The sequence below is a fragment of the Rattus norvegicus genome, chromosome 2 (genome assembly GCF_036323735.1).
Source record: "Rattus norvegicus strain BN/NHsdMcwi chromosome 2, GRCr8, whole genome shotgun sequence".
In the NCBI taxonomy this organism is placed as follows: Eukaryota; Metazoa; Chordata; class Mammalia; order Rodentia; family Muridae; genus Rattus; species Rattus norvegicus.
In genome coordinates, this window is record NC_086020.1 from 48512095 (window position 1) to 48532943 (window position 20849).

At 42.4% G+C, this 20849-nt stretch overlaps 2 protein-coding genes across 4 annotated transcripts in view; both read right to left on the reverse strand.

Moving 5' to 3' along the window:
* The window catches only part of Itga1 (integrin subunit alpha 1), a 166156-nt gene that overhangs the window by 132914 nt on the left and 12393 nt on the right, over window positions 1–20849 (reverse strand).
* On the reverse strand, window positions 18808–20576 carry Pelo (pelota mRNA surveillance and ribosome rescue factor). Its single transcript, NM_001007634.1, has 2 exons — window positions 19696–20576; window positions 18808–19405 (listed from the first exon to the last, which is right to left on the reverse strand). The coding sequence occupies exons 1-2, from the start codon at window positions 20419–20421 to the stop codon at window positions 18974–18976; spliced, it is 1158 nt and encodes a 385-aa protein (NP_001007635.1). The 5' UTR covers window positions 20422–20576; the 3' UTR covers window positions 18808–18973.

A 20849-nucleotide genomic window follows, 5' to 3' on the forward strand; every position in this document is an offset into this window, starting at 1 on the left:
GAGCTGGGGGGGAGGATATTTCCATTTCATTTTAGTTGTCTCTGTAGCTTAAATAAACGGGCTCCTCAAACTGTTCTTTTGAACAGAGGATAACTAGTTGTGGCCAGATATTTGCCACTGATAAACCTTAGGAGACACTGATCCACTGACCTTTGATGTCCAGTCCTGTCAAGTAGAAACACTAGTAGTAATTCCTGTAGTGTTGGCCTTCGCTAAGATGCTGTATGTGAACAGCATTTGAGGAATCTGACACACAAAGATGCTTTGTCTAACATTTAGGGGATGAAAGAGAACTCTTTCCAAATGGTCACTGCTTAAGCAGGCCCCTCACTAGTCCTATTGATACATTCTTCTAGTCTCCAAAGTTCATGTAGCTCAAATTATGAGTACACAGGCACTCTTAAGACAGTGTGACAAACTCAGCCCTAGTAGCCATCTTACCTTTTCTAGAAAGTCACGTTAAAAAAAATCTAGAGTTTATAATGAAAGTAGATCCAAGGCAAGCAATTCAATGATACAACTTTTTAGCTGAGGTACAAATAAAGACAATAACAGTCCAAATCAAAAGACTAGCCTTATTTTAAAGGCATGTTAAGTTTTTACCAAATAAATTCTATACTAAACATAGGAGTTCCGGGGAGAGAGGTAAGGACAATCAAGGCTGCAGAATTATGGGGACAGCAGCAAAATGAACTCCTCGTGGAGCCAACCATGTAATAAGCTCTTCCAATAATTGTACAAATTATGAAAGAATGCAAGCTTAACACAAGGAAAATGGGCATTGTGCACACCACCACGTTAGTCTGTGCTTGTGCCCATCAATCAGTGTCCTTGGTAACATAAACATTGAGATGTTGGGGGATCCTGCATCATAGTAACATGTATTACAGTGATACCACTTCACTTACCAACTATGATTCAAATTATAATTTACCTCTAGATAGATGAACTAGAAGGGAAAAGAGTCTGTTTCAGTAGAAACATGTAGAATTTTTATGTAGAATGGTGCCTGGAGGACTGAAATTGTAATATTTGAGGAATATAAGTGTGTATCGTCAAAGCAGAGTTTCCAGCTGAGTCCACTGCACAGGCTATGAAAAGCACTGACCTAAACTGAAATCCCTAAGCAGTGTAGAAATGCAAGTTACAGGCAGCCACACCTCCTTCTCATACTATTGGGTATCACTCGGGTTTATGACTCCAGGCCTGCATAGCTGCTATTGTATATAAGCTCGCCATCACTTACAGACCAGCCAGCATATGCTAACTGTGCAAACTGGGGCTGACTGGGTGTTGAAAGTGTACATAATTATTTCCACTTAGTGGAAACGAATAAAAAAACACTATATAAACACAGCAGCATATCGATGCAAATGAATGTATGATGCATGTCAATTTCCCAAAAGAAAAGAAATGCTAAGAATTATATAGTTAGACCTGTATTTCATCTGCTCACTGAGGATCAGATAGTTTTAAACAACAACAGACAACATTAAGATGGGAAAGAAGAATGCATCAGGCATTCGACCATTGTACAGTCTCAGAAAAACCAAGTCAATGGAAACTAAGATATGTTATTTCATTTTACTCTTCATTTGATGGATATTTAGGTCCATCATTAGTGCAACAGGTAAATGCTTCCAATATTTTCTGGCCTTTCAGTGCTGAGCTGCTGTGTCTTAAACCCTATGTGTTCCCTCATAGTTCCCGGTCTCTCTTGCACATTGGTGGGGCTAAGCAGGCTATTTTGCCTCGAAGGAATGAAGATCAGACCTTAGACTGCATCTTCTCCACCTTGGGCTGAAACACTTGGGCGAAGTCTTTACACTCCCTCTGCCCTTGGCCTGTGACCTTGGGCTGTGTGTTAGCAAAAACATAGCAGAGAGTGAAGTCATTCAACCCACACTGAAAAACAAGAAAGATAAGCAAAATAGCCCACTGCTGTGTTAAGCCAAATTCTGGAATCTTTTGGGATAGCTAATAGCTTTGAGCCTGTTGTTAACCTGGGGACAGGTGTCTGACTTTTAGATACTCTCAAAATAGAAGAATATAAAAAGTACGACATTAAAATCTTGAAACAGTAAGAAATTGGAAAGCCTTCTGATGTACGTGTTAGTACTGAATGCTTCATGAGGTGGTAAAGACTGAATTGGTTCATTAGGCTATTATGACCCAAAAGGGCAGGGTGTACACCAGCCCCCTTGTTCTCATAATCCTCTCAGGATCGAGGCATTTCATTTAAAAACAAAAATGGTTTTAAAGAGCATTATGTACACGGAGTGAGGGAACACAGTAATAAGAGCTACACTCATGCCCCAGTAGTTTGGTTCTTGCAGAAAGTCCTTTATAACACAGTGGCTCAGGAGCTTCTGGTTAAACTCTGCCTTAGTACATACACTTCCCAGGAAACTTGCAAAATATTCTTGGACAGCCGGAGGAAATCCTGTTCTGGATCTTCTTGTAATGAATCTGAGTCAATTTGGAAATCGTTTTATCATGCACACTACACACACACACACACACACACACACACACACACACACACACACACCACACATCACACACCACACCACACACACACACCACACACACACACACACACACACACACACACACACACACACACACACACACGATAAACAATAATTAGATTAAAGCCTACTGGTGCAAATGAGCATGGATCTATATTAGAAAAAGTCCGAGTGAGGTGCAATCCACTTTACCATATGCGTTCTATACTCACACCTCCATGGAGTATGTTTAGAGAGCTATACGTTTTATTTTTAACTCAGCAAGCCACTATATAAACGCTCTTTTAGACATGATTGTTCACCTTTGGCACAGACAAAACACAATTATATAAATCTGTAGATTTATACAATTTTGCCTTTTCAAAAATATTTTAGTTTCTTTGGGAGGAGGATAATCTCTCTATGGCCGGGATATAAACTTTTAGAAATAATACTCATGTATCCTCTCCTTACACAAGGAGTCCCCATAAAACTGTGACAGCTGTCTCCATGACAACATATTTAGCATTTACTGAGTATATATTTTGTAACCTTCTCCATATTTCCAGGTGATGTTACTTTTTATATAAGAGGATTATATAATGGTTTAGTGAGGGCTGAGGTAGTGGCAAAATCCAGCTTTGGTCCTGGCTGTCCCAAAACCAAACCCAGGGTACGTTCTCCCTCACTCCTTCATTGTATCCAGCCATTCTGGTCCACTAAACTCCAAGTGGCTTTTATGAAAACTAAGGAAACCAAAAATGGGAAACAAGTTTTAGAAAGATTAACATCTTAGTGGGTTTAAAAGAGACTAAATGTTTAACAGAATAAAAATTCCTTAGATATGCTTTCTTAGTGAGTAGAATTAGGTTTTAAATAGCTCTAAACTTAGTCCAAATTGATGCAAGTTTATCGCCCCGAGTGCTTCTTTCCCCTTTCTATGAGGGCGCCAATTCCGTCAAAGCAAAGGGATCCAGCTGTTGGTTGACACCATTTGGAAAAGTCGCTGAAAAGAAAACCCCCACCTGCTGTAACCAGTCATAACACAAACTTTTATGTGATTTTTTTTCCACTTGAGTTTGAGCACAGTGAAATGACATGGAGCAAATAGGCACATTGCTTCCCAGAAACTCAACTGGAAAAGAACTTTCTTATGCCTTGGGCAAAATATCTGAGGAACTCTGGAGGAAAATGGGAACTACGATGAGCTTAGAGCAGTGCTTCTCACCCTTCCTGGACCCTTTAATACAGGTCCTCATGTTGTGGTGAGCTCAACCATAAAATTATTTTGTGACTTCTTCATAAGTGCAATATTTGCTACTATTATGAATTGTAATATAATTGATTGTAATTTAAGATATATATCTGATATGCTATCCCTAGGGGAAAATATTACCAAAGGGGTCACGGGCAACAGGTTGAGAACCCCTGGCTTAGCGACTCTCTCTACCCAGAGGATATGATCATTTGGCCCTTGGTTGGTCTTCAAGACCTTAGTCTGTAACATAACAATGGTTATGGTGGCTGATAATGAGTTTTATTGATACTCCTTCTACAGGAGTGAGCTCTTAACTGAGTAACAAGCCACCAGTTTAAGAGTAACTAACTCATCCCTTCAGAAGAATGAAAGTTTCTGGTGCATCTACCTAGTCTTAAGAAGGCAACATGAGAGCCATATGCTATGGTTAAACACACACTTCACGAATAGAGCACTTAACTATTAGTGTTCATATGATATTGTTAATAATCATCCTTTCAAAGAAAATTTGTCTTTTTTAAAAGCACAGATATTAGCTTTGTTTTGTTGGCATAATAGTTTTCTTTGAGAGTTGATAACTCAACCTTAAATGATACTTACTGAGATCTAGGGAGATTTTAAATATAACATATAAATCCAGTAAAAGTATTTTGAGCACTTATTCTGGGCCAGGTTTTTTATAACAGAAAATAATTTTTCATACAGTACATTCTGATCATAGTTTCTTTTTCCCCAGGTCCTACTAGATCCTCCCATCACCAACCAATGCTGTCGTTTCTTCTCCCTCTCTTGAGAAAACAAACAGAAACCAGACACAGCAATAATAATAAATAATCACAATAGAAACACAAACACACACACAGAACAAAAAACCAAACCAAATCCCCAAAACTATGAAATACAAAATTAAAAACCATAATTCATAAGCAAAAGACCAGTAAGCAAAAAAATGCCCAAACAACATTTATCTCACTTTGAAAGGTGACTCTGGGGCAACTTGTTTGTTTAAGACAAGGGCTCACTTCGTAACTCAAGCGGGCTAGAATTCACAGTCCAGTCCAGTCCAGTCTGGCCCCAGACTAACGGCCTTCCTGCCTCAGATTCCTGAGCACTATGATTACAGTCATGACTCACCGTGCCTATCTCATTTTTTAAAAGACAGCACACACAAAGTATTTTATAAGCAATAACTCTGAGAAGCTGGATTGTCTTCTCACTTCACTGATGAAGAACTCCAGTGTAAGAGAGGAAGCTGGTGTTGGCCATGAATTCTGGCCTGGAAGCTGCCTCTATCTTGGTGCTGTGTTCTTCCTTACTCAGTTGCCCCAGCAACCTCTAGTAAGCACCCTGAGAGCTTTCGTGGGAATAAGTCTGGGGGATTGACAGGGCTATCAATACATAGGAGTGTTTCCTCGATCCTTCCTGAAGATGCAAGGCTGACCCTTCATGAACTTCTGGCAGTGTCACAACACTTCAAGGAGTCAGAGCCCACCAGAGACCCAACTCCTCACAGGCAGTCCTGAGAGAGGAAGGAAAATCACAACTGCCTTGTGTAGACGGTCAAGCCTAGGGTGACAGGCCCATTTCTACTCAGCACCCTCATCCTTTGTACTGTGTAAGGTTAAGGTGGATCAAAAGGGGCCTTTGTGCCTTTGCAAGGTGTGGCAGGCACAACACACCTCAGGCCCTCCTGAGCACACCTGGAACACAGCAAGTGTTAGGGCTGAGATGAAAGAAACTCAGAGACTACGCTGCTCTCCCATTCTCCTCTCAACCCTTGCTTTGTAACACTTTTCCGCAAACACCAACCTCACCTGAGGCTAACCCTGAGCAATTTATACTCCTCTTGTAGGACTTCTGCCCTTACTCTCATGACTCCCACCCTCCTCCTCCTCAGCCACCTGGCCTCATTGACAGTGCTGGCACCAGGTCACCCTGATCTATCCACCGCTCACCTGGCTTTTCCTGCAGCCATTTTCCTTCTGCTGTATTCTCCACTCTCTCCTCAGTAGGTATTCTTACTATAAAATCTGTTTGGTTCCAGATGATGCTCAACAACCATTTTAGCTCTGAGAAGGTTCTCAATGTGTCTGCTTGGTCTTGTTAAGGAGAAGGATCCTGTCTGTCTCCACTAAGAGAGAAGGAGCTCACAGAAGACTCCAGGGCCCTGTGGGCTTCATTGGGGATTTTTCTCTTCCATAGTAGCTCACTGAGATTTCCCTTTCTCCTCCTATTCTTTCTTATTCCTTCCCATTGCCCCTGTCTTGAGAGACCAGGAATTGGTTTTTGCTTCTCATCTGAATTTCTATGGGCTCTCTCTCCCAGATGCCCTACGAAATGGACAACACTGCTATCCAGAGGATGGGAAGGTAGATGAGATGAGTCACAGAACTGTGACTTGGATCTTATTGAATGAGGTTATAACTGGTGTCACTAACTCTGAAAATTAACAACAGTGGTCACAGCTTTCACACACAGAAACCAGTGGTGCTAATATCTGGACAGAGAAACTGAAGTAAGTCAGCAGAGACCATTAGCAGCTCTCATTTCAGAGCCTTCCTTCATCCTTAGCCGCCATTTTCTTAGGAGTTGTCCCCCTACTTAGAAAGTTTGGGGTTTAAGTTTTTGTTAATGATGCATTTTCAATTAAGCAAACCCAGTTTGTTGAGATAATGAACCAGTTGGAGTTACTAATTTTATTATTTAAGAAAACTTCATATTATTCAGTAGTATCATAAACACAAAAACTAATGCTAGAAGAGAAGTGTTGGACTTAGGTACCTCCTTGGAGTACCTTTTTGTTTTGTAAAGACAGGGTCCCATTATATGTCACTATATAGGTCTGCCTGGCCTGGAATTTATAATGTAGATTATGCTATGCTCAAACTCACAGAGATCTGCCTGCCTCGGCCTCCTGAGAGCTGTGATGTCCTTTGAGTAACATTATTTTAAGAATCGGCGATTGCTAAACAGAGAGTCATTTACATTCACAGCTATTACTGAAAGTGTTCTAAGCATGGGGGGGAAGAGTGTCCCTTCTCTTTTCATTCAAGAAAGAAACTGAAACTAGAGACAAGTGTAATCCAGGACTACATCTAACAGTGCAGTGTTCCCTCCAACTTTGTCCTAGGCAAAAGTCTCTCCTGCCTATGCCAATCATGGTCAACTGAGTCAGTGAATGGAGGGGTGCTACCCAGGTAAAAATCTATCCAGATAGATTTTAATTTCAGATAAATAAATGATTTTCTAGAATTATAGGTCTTAGTCACTGTTTCTCCAGTGCTGGCTATAAACTAGCAATTACAGGAAGGTGGGAGAGAACAGGCTTTATATTGTTAAGTTGGGTTGTTTTCTAGTGTGTGTGTGTGTGTGTGTGTGTGTGTGTGTGTGTGTGTGTGTGTACATGAATGTTCACCATAGCTGCAATGCAGGGGCACAGTTTTTGAGAGTCAACTCTTTCTTCAAGCATTCCAAGAACGAAACTCAGGTGGTCAGCCTTGGTGTCAAACACCTTCACCTCACTCTCAGAACCATAATACTGGCACTCTAATGTTATATCTTATTTTAGGGGAGTAAAAATGTCAGTAAACCTTGTTCTTTTGGGATAAATACTTGTATACAACCCTGATTAACATTTGATATCCAACAGGAAATGTGGACATGTTTGCTGGCTGATTCTTCTCCAAATTGTATTTAAACTTAGACAGAGGGATTGAAAGATAAGATTTAGGCTCAGAACATGTTATGTATGTGGGGAGGGGGGGTGTCAGGAGTTCAAAACCATCTTCCTTTTCTCTGGCTTCTGTTTCCTTTGGGCCCAAAGGACAGAAGCAGAGTTGAGAGATGCAAAGTGGCCTTGGCTAACCCCAAAACAAGCTGAGACTGTGGGGCAAGGCATTTCCTACGCTTACTGCACTTCCTTCCTGATGCTTCAGACTAATGTCAAATTCCTTGCCCTGCTGTCCTCATGCTGAAAATAGAAGAGAGCAACTGACTCTGAGTCTTTGAAATGAGCCTCCATTTACAATCTACTGATAGGACAGGTATTGTCGGTGGACCAGGCAATTGTTCTAATATGAGCATCTTGTGGTCAGACAAGGCAAATTTAACGTAAGTATTCAGAAAAATCATATAAAAGGAGAAGTAATGTTATATTGATTATTTGATTAATTCACACGGTTGGGTAATTTCTATTTTCTCTGCAGGCATGAAAAGTGCATTCAGACTGACCTCAGCTTAGGAGTCATAGATGACTCAGCACCAGTACTACTTTCTCTAGCAGGAGCCTGAGCTGGACCTGAGCACCCTTGTCTGGCCACAGGGTTCTGACATCAGTACCGTGTATGATGAATGCCCCAACAGAGGACAATGCCTGGCTTTGGCAAGGCACCTCGGAAATGGTAGTTCTCTAGGTTGACTGCTTTAAGGATGTAAGTGGCTGTTTTCTTGGGGTTTGTTTCCTGAGCTTCTACAGCTTTCCTTGTGAGGGATGGAGACAAAATACAGGCTATGAGTATGGAGCCAGCTTTCATCCTCCCTCCTGGACCAAAGAGAGTGAGTGACGTCTGGAAGGCCAGTCTGACCATTGCAATCATTAGAGATTGCTCGCAGATGCTCTGGTGTAGGCCTAAGTCCAGAAGATAGGTGATGGGGTCGGTCAATGAAGGTGGCGGTTCTCACATAGATGATCTCAGTAGCAGAGTTCTAAGTTTTCCCTTCCTTCCAATTTAGGCTTCCTCTTCTTTTAAATATTCCTTTGATATTTATATTACCAGGGTAGATTTCTACACATGACTAAAAAGAGGGAGTGGGGAGGGAAATGGTGGTTTGTTTCTGACATATGAATGCCTAAAATATACGAGTAAAGATACAGAGCAGTAGGACAAAATCCAAATAATAAACAAACCATAAGAAATGATTCATTGGAACCAGATGTAGATCTTTCCTGAGAGACACAGCCAGAATATAGCAAATACATATGCGAATGCCAGCAGCAAACCACTGAACTGAGAATGGGACTCCTGTTGAAGGAATCAGAGAAAGGACTGGAAGAGCTTGAAGGGACTCGAGACCCCATATGTACAACAATGCCAAGCAACCAGAGCTTCCAGGGACTAAGCCACTACCTAAAGACTATACATGGACTGACCCTGGACTCTGACCTCATAGGTAGCAATGAATATCCTAGTAAGAGCACCAGTGGAAGGGGAAGCCCTTGGTCCGGCCAAGACTGAACCCCCAGTGAACGTGATTGTTGGGGGGAGGGTGGTAATGGGGGGAGGATGGGGAGGGAAACACCCATGTAGAAGGGGAGGGGTGTGGTGAGGGGGATGTTCGCCAGGAAACCGGGAAAGGGAATAACAATTGAAACGTAAATAAGAAATACCCAACTTAATAAAGATGGGAAAAAAGAATTGATTTCATTTACATGGAGAGAAAAATAATGTGCCTTCTAATGTAAGGATTAACATTAATATCACTTGACTGAACTTAATAATGGGGCGAGGCTGATAAAGAATCTGCCTCTATACCACGATACTTCACTGACTTCTGTTGTTCGTTTTGGTCATTACTGGGGTCTAAAGGAAGGTGGCGATCACACTCTCTTGTGCTCAGTGGCCTCTGACAGCTATTATTATACCTAACATGAACATCATAAGTCAGAGGTCTGCCATGTTCCTCCATGTTGTCACCAAAGTGAGCAGTTTCCTTCCTTTAGTCCTTTGTACTGTGAGGTGAGGTGTACTTCTGTATCCAGCTATAAAGAACATGGTGGTGGCCCATCGCTGTCTCACCATAAGTCTCACTGTTCTGCTCGGAACAATGCCTTTGATGGAGACTTTGGTAAGAATTTTGGGCAGAAGAGAGACGAAGCACTTTTTGTCACATTCCTGTGGCTACCGTGATCTCTCCATTGCATATATGGTTTAAGAAAGAGAAAAATATTAGAAGGACGAAAACTCCGTTAATTGAGCTCTTACTAGTTCCCAGGTATTTTTTTGTAAATATTTCTACAAATTCTTTGCAAATCTGAGGGAAGTTTTATTGTGATTCCCCTCAATAAACTAAAGCTCAAGACACTAAACTTGAGGACTGTGAAGGCAGCGTGACTTGCCAAACACATTAGAGCCCTTAGCCAATGTTCTCACCACACCAACTTAGTAGAGAAATATTCAAAAGCTGGACTGGTGCCAATAACCATCTTTTCCCATGGTTCCAAACATTTCTGACATCTCCCTCTTCCCATCAAGACTGGTGTCCATTCTATGCAACAAAAGAGTATTATATTCTTGTTCTGTGGGGCGAAATTCTTCCATCTTCAAAATACTATGTTCTGTTTTTTGAAGAATAGAAACTTGTTTTTCTAGTTTTGTAACCCCCTACTGTAACTCACATAGATAGTAAAACTAATTATTATTTACAAACTTCTCGGCATACTCTTGTGAAGACATTATAGCAAATTCAAAAAAAAAAAAAAAATAGAAGCGGCCAAGTCCCATAAGGAATGTTCTTGTTGCCGCCTGCCCGATGCAGCCTTTTCTGCAATGACTATGTCCCCTTTACTTTCCTAGCCAGAAATCTAATTCACACTGAGGCCCTAGAGAACACATTAAAGCTGACTGGTTTGTTGGGGATGACACCTCCCAGCTTCAACTTGGACACAGATAAGCAGCAGCTGCAGAGCTTTCAAAACGTGTAGGTTTGGGCTCCTTTTTCCAAAAATTCTACTTTGCTTGAGGGTAAGTTTTAGGCATCAGAATGGTTGGAAAACTCTGTAGGTACCCGGTACTGTCTACTTTGAGAAATCACAGGTCAACTGCAAAGAACGCCGCAATCAAAACAAAGCCCTGTGTTTCCCCATTGCCAGCTTCTGTGCGAGAGCGTGCAGAGGTGAGAGGGAAGAAAGAGAAGAAGCACAGTGGCAGGACCCTGCAGCTTGGCAAGTCACTGGAATGTGACAAACTACTCAAAAAAATAGCTGCAAACCTCAAGATTCTTGCGTGCCAACTGACAACTGGTTTAAACAACTTTCCCCATCATATTCAAGTTCAAATGTCCCCCAACAACTTTGGAAATGTGGGAGTGTTTGGAAAACATTCCAAGTCAGTGACCCCCAGCCCTGGAATTTGCTCCTAACAGGCTCTGGTCCTTTGCAGCTAGCCAAACCCAAAGTTTGGCAGCTTTTGAAATATGGTACAAAACATCATTTTTTAAGCCGAAGTCAGTAAAATTTTATTTTACACAGTTTATAAAAATAACCAACAATTACTGTTACTGTTCCTAGCATAGTCAGTGAGGCCTACAAGGCTATGAAACCAAGGGCCACTCTTCTGTATGCATACACCCCCTCCATGGTGGTAGGCACCCTTTATTCATAATAATGGGTACCAGTCATAGAGCCCCTCACCAACACACCCAAGGTGATGTTCAGCAGGTGTCAAAGGACTGGGCATAGCACTAGTGATGGTTCTGCTTGGTTTGAGGGCCCAGTAGCCAAATATTCCCGCCTCTGTTTCTTTGTCTAAGCGCATTTACAGTCTTGGGGTGTCCCAGGGCACCACATCCTCTGTCACAGGTTGTAATCCGATGGGCTACCTTACTCACAGGCTGCTCTACTATTAAACCTGTGGCAATGGTCTCATTCAGTTCTTTCTGACAGCCTACAATCCAAATCTTCCTGTTGTCCTTGTCATCATAGACCTGGCTGGTGTATGACCCTCTCCCTGTTCTGTGACACTTGGACTCTGAAATCCTGTTCAGCTCTGGGGAAGAGCCATCAACCAAGAGGAGGTTACCACAGTTGCCACATTGCCAGTCCCTACTTATTTTTTAAAAGACTTATTTGTGTGTGTGTGTGTGTGTGTGTGTGTGTGTGTGTATATGTATGTGTGTATATGTATGTGTATGTGTGTGTATATGTATGTGTATGTGTGTATGTGTATGTGTGTGTATATGTATGTGTGTATATGTGTGTGTATGTGTATTTGTGTGTGTATGTGTGTGTATGTATATGTGTGTGTATTGTGTGTATGTGTATGTGTGTGTGTGTTGTGTGTGTATATTTATGTGTGTGTGTGTGTGTGTGTGTGTTTGTGTGTGTGTGTATGCACACACTTACATACAACTCTCCCCAGACACTTAGCAGAGGGAGTCAGGTCTCCTCAAGCTGGAGTTACAGTGGTTGGGAGCTTCCTGATGTGGAGGCTGGGAACCTTTAGTCCTCTGAAAAAGCACAAAGCTCCAGACTATCTTAAGACTTGGTGATGACTCATCTGGTCTCTGCTGTGCTACAGAGAAGTAAGCCAAACTCACTCTTCTAGTTTAGGGTTTGTCTGTGAGTCACAAACGGGTAACGACAACTATCGTAGTAGCTTCGTGCATGTCACAAAAGGTTCCGCAGAGATCCTCTCAGCAATGAGCTCTGGTGCTCACCTCTTACCTGACTTTAACAACTTCCCCCATCTTTGAGGGTGGGACTTGTTGTGACACTTAGTTTTCCATGTCCCCTCTTCCCAGTTTGTTAGTTACACTGCAGAAATTTAATAGCCAGAGAAACTAAAGACTAAATGAACCACAACTTAAACAAATCACCAGAAATATCCAGGGGCTTTAAAAGGAGAGTTCTCCCAAGTCTCCTTGGCCTCATCACTAGAGAGCAATGTGGGATGGTTGTGGGCTCTGGGAACTTTGTGGTTTCTGGTCTGGCATCAGGTTCTTATGAAGCCAAGGCCAGGTTAGGAGCCCCACTCTGGGTTTTGTGACTGACATATTTCCATTGTGCTCTGGAAGCGACTGTGGTCTCTCTTCACTTTAGAACCTTGGGAGCTAACAGCGTACTGACACACTGTTGGCACTTGGTAAGTGGCTTAGCAAATAGGCAGCTAGGGAAATGGAATGGAAGAGCTGTTTTTGAGTGTCAGTGAGAAATTATCCTCCCATAAGAAGAGTAGTTGTCAAATAGGAGGAGGGTTAAAGGCCCACTAAAATCCTGAATCATGTCCTGTTTTCTTACCCCATCCAGTAAATTCCCCATATGTACTGGTGACAGAAAAATGTCTTTGAGGTTGGAATGGGATAAATCAAACAGGAACGTAGAGAATGAAAACCTTTTTGTGTGACTTTGACCCTGATGGCCTTCAGATTATTCTTGCTCTATAGAGTCCCTTTCCAATTTAACCTGTTATGATGCTAAAAGGCTGAGTGCCTTCTACTGAAGCATACCCTATCCTTTCTCTCCTTGACCTCAGTAAAAACAGGCTCACACATACTTGTAGAGGAAAAATAAGCTGTAAATTATGATGACAAGATCAAATGAGCTGAAACACAAGATTAAAATGTTTTATATCCACAGAGCAATCTTTCACAACGGTGTCAGGCCAAAAAGTTCTGGTCAGTGTTTACACGGAGCCCTGATGAAAATTTCCAGACACAAAATGTCTGCAACCAAGATTTGAACTCAGAAGGACCTCCTACCTCTGAACACATTTCACAACTAGAACCCAACTGTAACTGCTCTCCTTAATGGCAGGCAGGCCAGATACCAATATGCATGAGTTTTCTTACTGAGACTTATTGAAAACAACAACAAACCACACACTAGCTATCTGAGACCACAATCCTAAACATGACAAGCAGTTAAGGATTAACCAGTATTATTTAATTATTTTAGATAGAGGAATAAAGGTAGGGCATCTAGCTCAGCAATGGAGTACTTGACTAATAAGGAGGCTCTGGGTTTACTCTATGGCACTACAATCATCATCATGGTCATTATCATCATCATCACTTGTAGACAAATCATTTTGAAAGACACAATATTTCCTTGAGTTCTTTAACAGAGTATGTTAATGTATCTCAATCTTTTCCTCATTGTGAACACTAACTGCTATTTCTCAGTAGTATCTGCAGGCCCCAGAGAGAGACTAATTGACTCTATGCACCTCTCTTTTGCTGGTGCCTCAGGATTCACCCAGGCTGTAGTGGTCACTTCCGACAGCTACTATTCCCTAAGACTGACCATCTGTGCTTCTTATTCTCCAGTATCTATTTGCATATTCCTGTGTCACAAATGTAGCTACAAAGACGCCTAGTGAATAATTACGTGTTGAAGTAATGACATTTTATGATGAAAGGCTTAGGGGCTGAAGGGATAGCTCAGTAGGTGAAATGGTTGCTTTGACAGCAGGAGAAACTGAGTTGGCCCCAAGATTTCAAGTCATCAAAGCCTAGTGTGGTGACGCCTTGTATCTAAGAACTGGGGAGGTGAAGACAGATAAATTCCTGGGGTTGCTTGGCCAGCCAAGTGTTGTCTCTTTGGCAAGCTCCAGGTCAAAAGAGACCTTTTCTAATATTTAGTAAAAAGGGGAGGAGGGCGATGGTGCCTGAGAATCTACAGGAAAGGTTGTCATCTGGCCGTCACAGGCAAAGAGGCCCACATATGCACTTCCATGTACACACAGGTATGCAGAGAGAGTAGATTTAAAAACTGGAACGAACTTGCTAGACCCAAGGATGAAATTCATAACTTACGGTTAGAGTGGATGGGATGGCTTCCTTACACAATTGCTTCCCGCTCTGTAATGCTCAGGGTATGTTATAAGCAGAAAATCATAGGATTAAGCCACTGACTTTCTAGTAGATTGAAGAGTGGAAAACAAAAAATGTAAAATGATTAAACTTAAGCTCATGATGCCCTATGGGTATTAACTTAGTTTTATTCTAGGCACAAACATGATGCTAATACCAAATACCAAAAGACAACTGGGAAACAGAATTGGCAATCTTGTGTACTTTCTCCGTAGGGCACTTTATTGCATTGAGTAGCTGTGATTTAGGTTAATTTAGTTATCTTCTTTTAATTCATATTTCTTCTATATTTAATTTATTATTATATTTATAATTTAATTTAGTTATTTTTCTCATATGAAGATGATAAAATCTTCCTTTACAGGCTCTTGGAAGAACTAATGCATATAAAAACCTTCATCACAGGACCTGTCATTTAAAGACTATGTTACTTCCTTCCTGGAATGGAGGCTGTGTTACTGATTTGTATACACCCAGGCCTGGGGCCTCTGGCTCAAGCTTATGTTGTATTTGCTACTTGCTAGATGTTGCCCCTGCCTCAGTACTAGCAGTTCTAAAACCAAGTATATCATCCAAATCAAAATATGCACAAGTCACCTTATTCTCTGATATTACAGAAAACAGGCAGCTTCATTAAATTAGCATCCTAAAAGTAGGGTTTGAACCTGGGCAGTGGATAATGAGAAAGCACGTAAACAACTCACAAAACTTTAAGGTAAATATTCTAATAATCTAAAGATATGATAATTCAATATTTTCATGCTTAGAATGACATTATGGTTATATTCGTTGTTTCATAACCAAGTCACTGTTTCTCTAAGAACAAAAAATAGTAATTATTAACATACAAATCTCCAATCTTGGGAGAGGTATTTTAGGGAGGGCTCACTCAAGTTGGCACGACAGGTGATCAGGGCAAGAATTTCCAAGAATTTATGAAGTGTTCCTAAACCTCCCGCTGTCATTTCTACAATGCAGTCGTGACATGTGGCAGCCTCAGCAATGAGTAAGTAACAAAGGTACGATCCCCTCCAAAACGTGCAAGATGGACACGCTGCGTGCGGTATCACCTCTTCAGCAAAGCTTTAGTCTCCTATGGAAAATTAAACTTGTGTACTTCATTCATCAGTAAACTTGCTTTTATATTTAAATAATACATACAACAAAAGTTGTTTAAAAATAAAATTAGTAAGTGTTTGACTTATATCCTAATTTCCTAATTTATCCTAATGGATAAAAACTTACTTAGGAAGCAATTTGGGAATCTGTTTCAGGGCACATAAACCAAATCATAGAACAAGGGTTAAAGAAGTGAATCCATACCATGTAAACTATTTTATCGAGATTCCTTTTAAATCTAATCTGAAATACAACTTATTTTTGAGACAAGATCTTGTATTAGTGATTTGTTTTAGTTATTTTTAGCTGTTCGCTTTAGGGTGTTTTTCATTGTTGAACTCATTAAGTGACATATATGTCAACATAACTGTAGGTCTACTCAAATAAAATATCAAAACAAGTATTTTCTATTCTTACGGTAAAAATAGGCATGAAAATTCCCCAAAGAGGTGAATATTCTGAGAGAAATCTAGATGCCTATCTTGTCAGGCAGCCTGAGGGCCTTGGGCAGCAAATAATCTGTTGGCCTACATTATAGGTTATAGACGTGGTTCTCAACCTTTCCAATGCTACAGCCTTTAATACCGTGCCTCATGTTGTGGTGACCACCCCCCCCCCACCATAAAAATATTTTTGCTGCCATTTCATGCTACAGTTTTGCTGTCGTCAATTGTAAGTAGCTGACATGCAGGCTATTTCCATTGCCAACTCTGTTAAAGGGTTACTGGACTCCCTAGAGGTCTCAACCCACAAGCTGAGAAAGGCTTCCTTGCTTGGAATAAACAATGAAACCAACTTTTAGTCAATTAAATCAAAAATTTTCTTTTAAGTTATAGCTTCTGAGGCTGATGTGGGACAACCTCACTGAAGGCCCCAACCTCCACAGAATAGGAGAGCATTCCAGGTGTCCAGATGCTTCAAACTGCAGTAAACTATTTCTACTTCCAAGTCAGTGTCTTGGACTTCCTACTTAAATTGTTGCTTTATTCTAACACTCAAAAAAAAAAAAAAATCCTGAGATTTGTCTTTAGATTCTACTTCTCTAACTCTGAAAACTGCACAGCCAAGCCGCTGACCTTCTCCTAACACTTTCTAATGGCGTCCTTTGTGTATTGCCTCCTTACGGCTGTTACTCCTCTCAGTTGCTTCCAATATGCACCCTTTTAAGCATTCTTCCTGTTTACACTCTTGTCGCTTCCTGTCCATCGCAGATGTGGCTAACAGTGATTATTTATAAAACAGTTGCTCTCCATCCCTCTGCCTCATTCCCATTATGGCAAACCCAAAGTCTTCCTGTGACACGTCTGCCCTGAGCACACCTGCTCCCCCACTCTCCCACATCTCAAATTGAGGGTTAAGATGCTGCTGTTTTTCCCGAAGAACAGATGAACTCACTGAGTTTCTAACACTTAAGGTTCACTCTGACCGACAATAATGGCTAGAGTTTTAAATTGAATTGTCTTTCATCGTTACTTTTGTATTTGTCCCTATGATATAGTATGAATTATTCTTTGGATAGCAATGTCAAATATGACTTAAAAAAAGTTGATTTCCCACATTCTTTATATACATAAAAACCTGCATTTTCTTAAGAGGTCATACAGCTACATTAGTAGAGTCAGTTGATCTTAATGTTGACACCAGCCCGATGTCCTGTTTGGAAGGCTAGCACCTACATTTGCATTGGCTTTGACTGCACACAACTATCACCCGAAGACTCTGGAACAAGCAGCTTCTCACTCAGAGCAGAGCATTGGATTCAAGGTGCTAACACAGTTGCACAGGGGCTGCTGTCCTCACCAGCCCACCTGCACATGGCAGGTTCTGAACTCAGTTCTCAGCCCTGTCATCTAAGGTAACCTGCCGCTGTAGTTTATCTTTAAGACTGGATCTCACTGTCATGCCCCAGCTTTCCTTGAACTCACAGAGATCCACCTGCCTCTGCCACCCCAGTGCTGAGAATAAAAGGATCAGGCTATCAGGTCCGGTTTATCCCAGTAATTGACAGATAGAAACCACTAGCACTTCTGGGGAGAAAGGCTGTTCGATTAGTCTGGGCTGCAGCTGCTATGAGGGCTCGACAGTGAACCCTTGCTCTAAAATGTATTCACCAGTTATTAGACTTCATTTTAGTGCTACAATACTACAGCAGCAGTGTATGTCCTGAGAGTAGGATTCATTACCAACCAGGTCCTAAATTTAATAGCTAAAATGGTGTTCTCTCTGTATTCTTATTAGGTTCTTTAAGAAAATACTTTTAATATTGCTTTAAAGCTAAATATTAAAATGAAAGGACAACCTGAGTTATATTTAGGAGGTAGACATAGATAGATCATGAATGTGTCAGTTCCCAGCACCACAGGAAAATATCTAAACAAGAAGCTTGTCAAAAATAAATCTACACCTGTTATATTCCACAAGAAAGCCATCAGACTAACAAAACCTTAAGTATGCACAGTAAAGGCATCTCCGATCCAGACTTCAGACAGAATCCCTAATCATGGGATAATCTGAGGCTTATATAAGATCATGTTGTAATTCCATATTTCCAAGGTTCCCTCTCTCTAAGAAATACACATCCAAATTATATAGTTAAAAATATTCTAAATGGTAATGTGTAGAAATTCCTGATCTACAATGAGTACTAGACTACAACCTCATGAATTACTCAATTCCCTCAACATGCTTTCTTCAAACATAGCACAGCCCAGTAAGAACGTGAGAACAGACTAACGCCACAGGCACCTTGTGCACATGTAACACTGACAAGCCACAGTGAATAAAACACAGCAAGCCAAAGGTTTGGCACCATTCCATGTCAAGAAACGTCCAGCTTTGCCACTCATCGGCCACACAGTAAGCAAACCACACACTTTCACCTCATCTGTAAAGGCCTGAGACTATGCTGAGAATCCTAGTAGATCAAACCTCTACTGTTTGAAAAAAAAATTTCTCTACAGAAAATAGATTAGAACAACAAAGAGCAAGAAGCACATATTTAAAATGATGTTTAACAAATCTCTAAAAGAAAATAACATTTAGACTGGCTTTTGTTGACCGTTTGGCTACCACTTCAAGTAGTGAATGTAGTTAAAATCTTGGGGAAAAAAACCTAGAAAGAGGTGAGAGAAAGGATCATGAAATGAAAGGCAGAAATACCACATTGAATGGAAATAGACATCAAGAGAGATTTAAATCGTTTTCAGAGGAAAACCAAGTCAAGCAGGTATATGGGGTTTCGTAATCAAACCCCCAAACAGCTTTTCTTTCTTAGATCCACAAATTGTTGTTTCCAGGTATTGACAGAACAGTAACTGGAACTAGAAGACATAATGCTTGGACATCGTTGTGGTTTATTTAATTGGAATACATGTCCTGCCAACCAAACCATAAAACACTTCATGGGAACCCATCACACATGAAACCCCAGCAGGACCAACAAGTGCGGCCTTGCACTTGTCAAGGATGCTGTAGAAGAAGAAACTATTGAGTTTCCGTCTTAATCCTCTTCAGAACTTGAATCATCCTCTTGGTCAGAAAGTTCCGGCACAGGGAAGCGGAGAATGGCAGCTACTCCAGTCAGCTGACCAAGCTGTTCCCCAGACACGTGGAGACTGGAGAATATCCTTACGGTGCCCGCATTCTCTTTCACACTGTCCACCAGCCTGACATACCGGCTCCGGGTGGCCACATCCTGATGCCGGAAGAGCTCATCACTGATGAGCAAGGTGTCAATCGCCAAGGCTTCATTGGCCCTCTCCACCTGCTTGAGTCCATAGAATGCTCGGTCAGGTTCGTGCTGTAACATTTTGTAGAAGTCATCCAAGGCTTTTACTTCCCCGGCAGCTTTCGTGTCTGAAAGGCGGCTCGCTACAGTAGGATCACATAGGACCTCTTTCAGGGAGTACTTGTGTCCAGAGGAGGCGTGTACCTAGAAATCACAATTATAAAAGACAAAGAATCTCTGAAAGTATCCATTTATCAGCCCCCCCCCCCGATGACGTAAGGGAAACGCATGAATACAGCCTACCCTGTTTAAGGACTTAGGCAAAGGTTGCCTTATGAAAGTGCTAGGTACTGCACAGTTCCGTTCTCGTTACAATCTCATTTATATTCCCAGCTAAGCCTTCTATTCCTCACCATTCTAAATAAAACATTAGAACCAGAACCGTTTACAGCAACCCCTCTGCCCACTCTTAACTCTCTCCATAGGAGTTTTACCTGAAGGAATTTGGAGCGGTTTTCCAGGAGCACCTTGTTGTCGGTCTTCACAGCTTGTTGAAACATGTAATCGCAGAACTGCTCTCGCACAAATCCAGGGCTGGCCACCAGAATGCACTTTACAACCTCAAAGTTTATGTGGCGCTGGATGGCCTGGACCACTTGTTCATAGAACCGCTCCAAGGCCCGGTCATGCTGGGAACAGTTGCCTTTCCGTTTCCTGGGGATGTTCACCTCCACCTTGGCACGGGTAAGGGTCATGCTGGGCGTGACTAAGCAGACATGGGCGAGGCCCTCCTGCATGACCACAGCTGCCACATCAGCGCTCCAGGCCGGGTCACATGCCTGCTCGATGCGTTCCAGAACCACACTGTCCCACTGTTTCTTGGCCAGGGTGAACTGGCGGTTGGGCTCCAGTTCGATGGTGTGGTAAGCCCCCATCTTGACATACTCATTCTCTTGAATATTGGTGCCCTTAACCCGCAGCTGGCAGGCCTGGGAGTCGAAGTCGATGGCCTCCACGCAAAGAGTGAGGGTGGTGCGGACACGGTTGCTCCCCACGCTGCCTGTGGAGGACTCGGTCTGGACCTTACGGATGGTGGAGGCGCGCAGGCTGTCGCCCACCTGCACTAGATTGTAGGTGTGCCACATGTCCTCGGGCTCCTCCGGGACGAGGGTGACCTGGCCCGCATTGTCCTTCTCGATATCTTTCCTCACAAGCTTCATGACCGCGGCAGGGGCTCACTTCAGAATAGGAGGCGCTTGGAAGCCCCCAGGCGGGAGGGGGCGGGGCAGGGAAGGGGCGGTGAGTTCAGACCGGAAGGAAACACTACCTCTGACTCCTGTAGCCCGGGACGGCGCTTCCCCCACGCCTTTTCTCCGTTTTCGCGCGCCGGCCCACGCGGCGCGGCAGACCTCACGCTCAGCACAGACAACTCAGGACTTCCAGTCGCGGGCCCCGCGCAAGAGGCTGACGCGACGATCGCGCAGGCGCAGCACGCCTCCCGGCGCACGTCTGTCACCGACCCTACCAGAGAGGCGGGGCCTGTGGGCTTGCGCGCGCGCGCGCTCACGCAGGCGCAGTAAACGGAAAGGCGAACCCTAGGTAAATGTCAAAGTAAGCGCCTCTGGCCGCCGCTCTTAAAAAGCTGAGC

Excerpts from the sequence above, each read along its gene's own strand:
- Pelo (NM_001007634.1), bottom strand. The coding sequence starts at position 20,421 with ATGAAGCTTGTGAGGAAAGATATCGAGAAGGACAATGCGGGCCAGGTC. Across the intron at positions 19,406-19,695 it reads ACCGCTCCAAATTCCTTCAG|GTACACGCCTCCTCTGGACA; the intron begins GTAAAACTCCTA and ends TGTGATTTCTAG.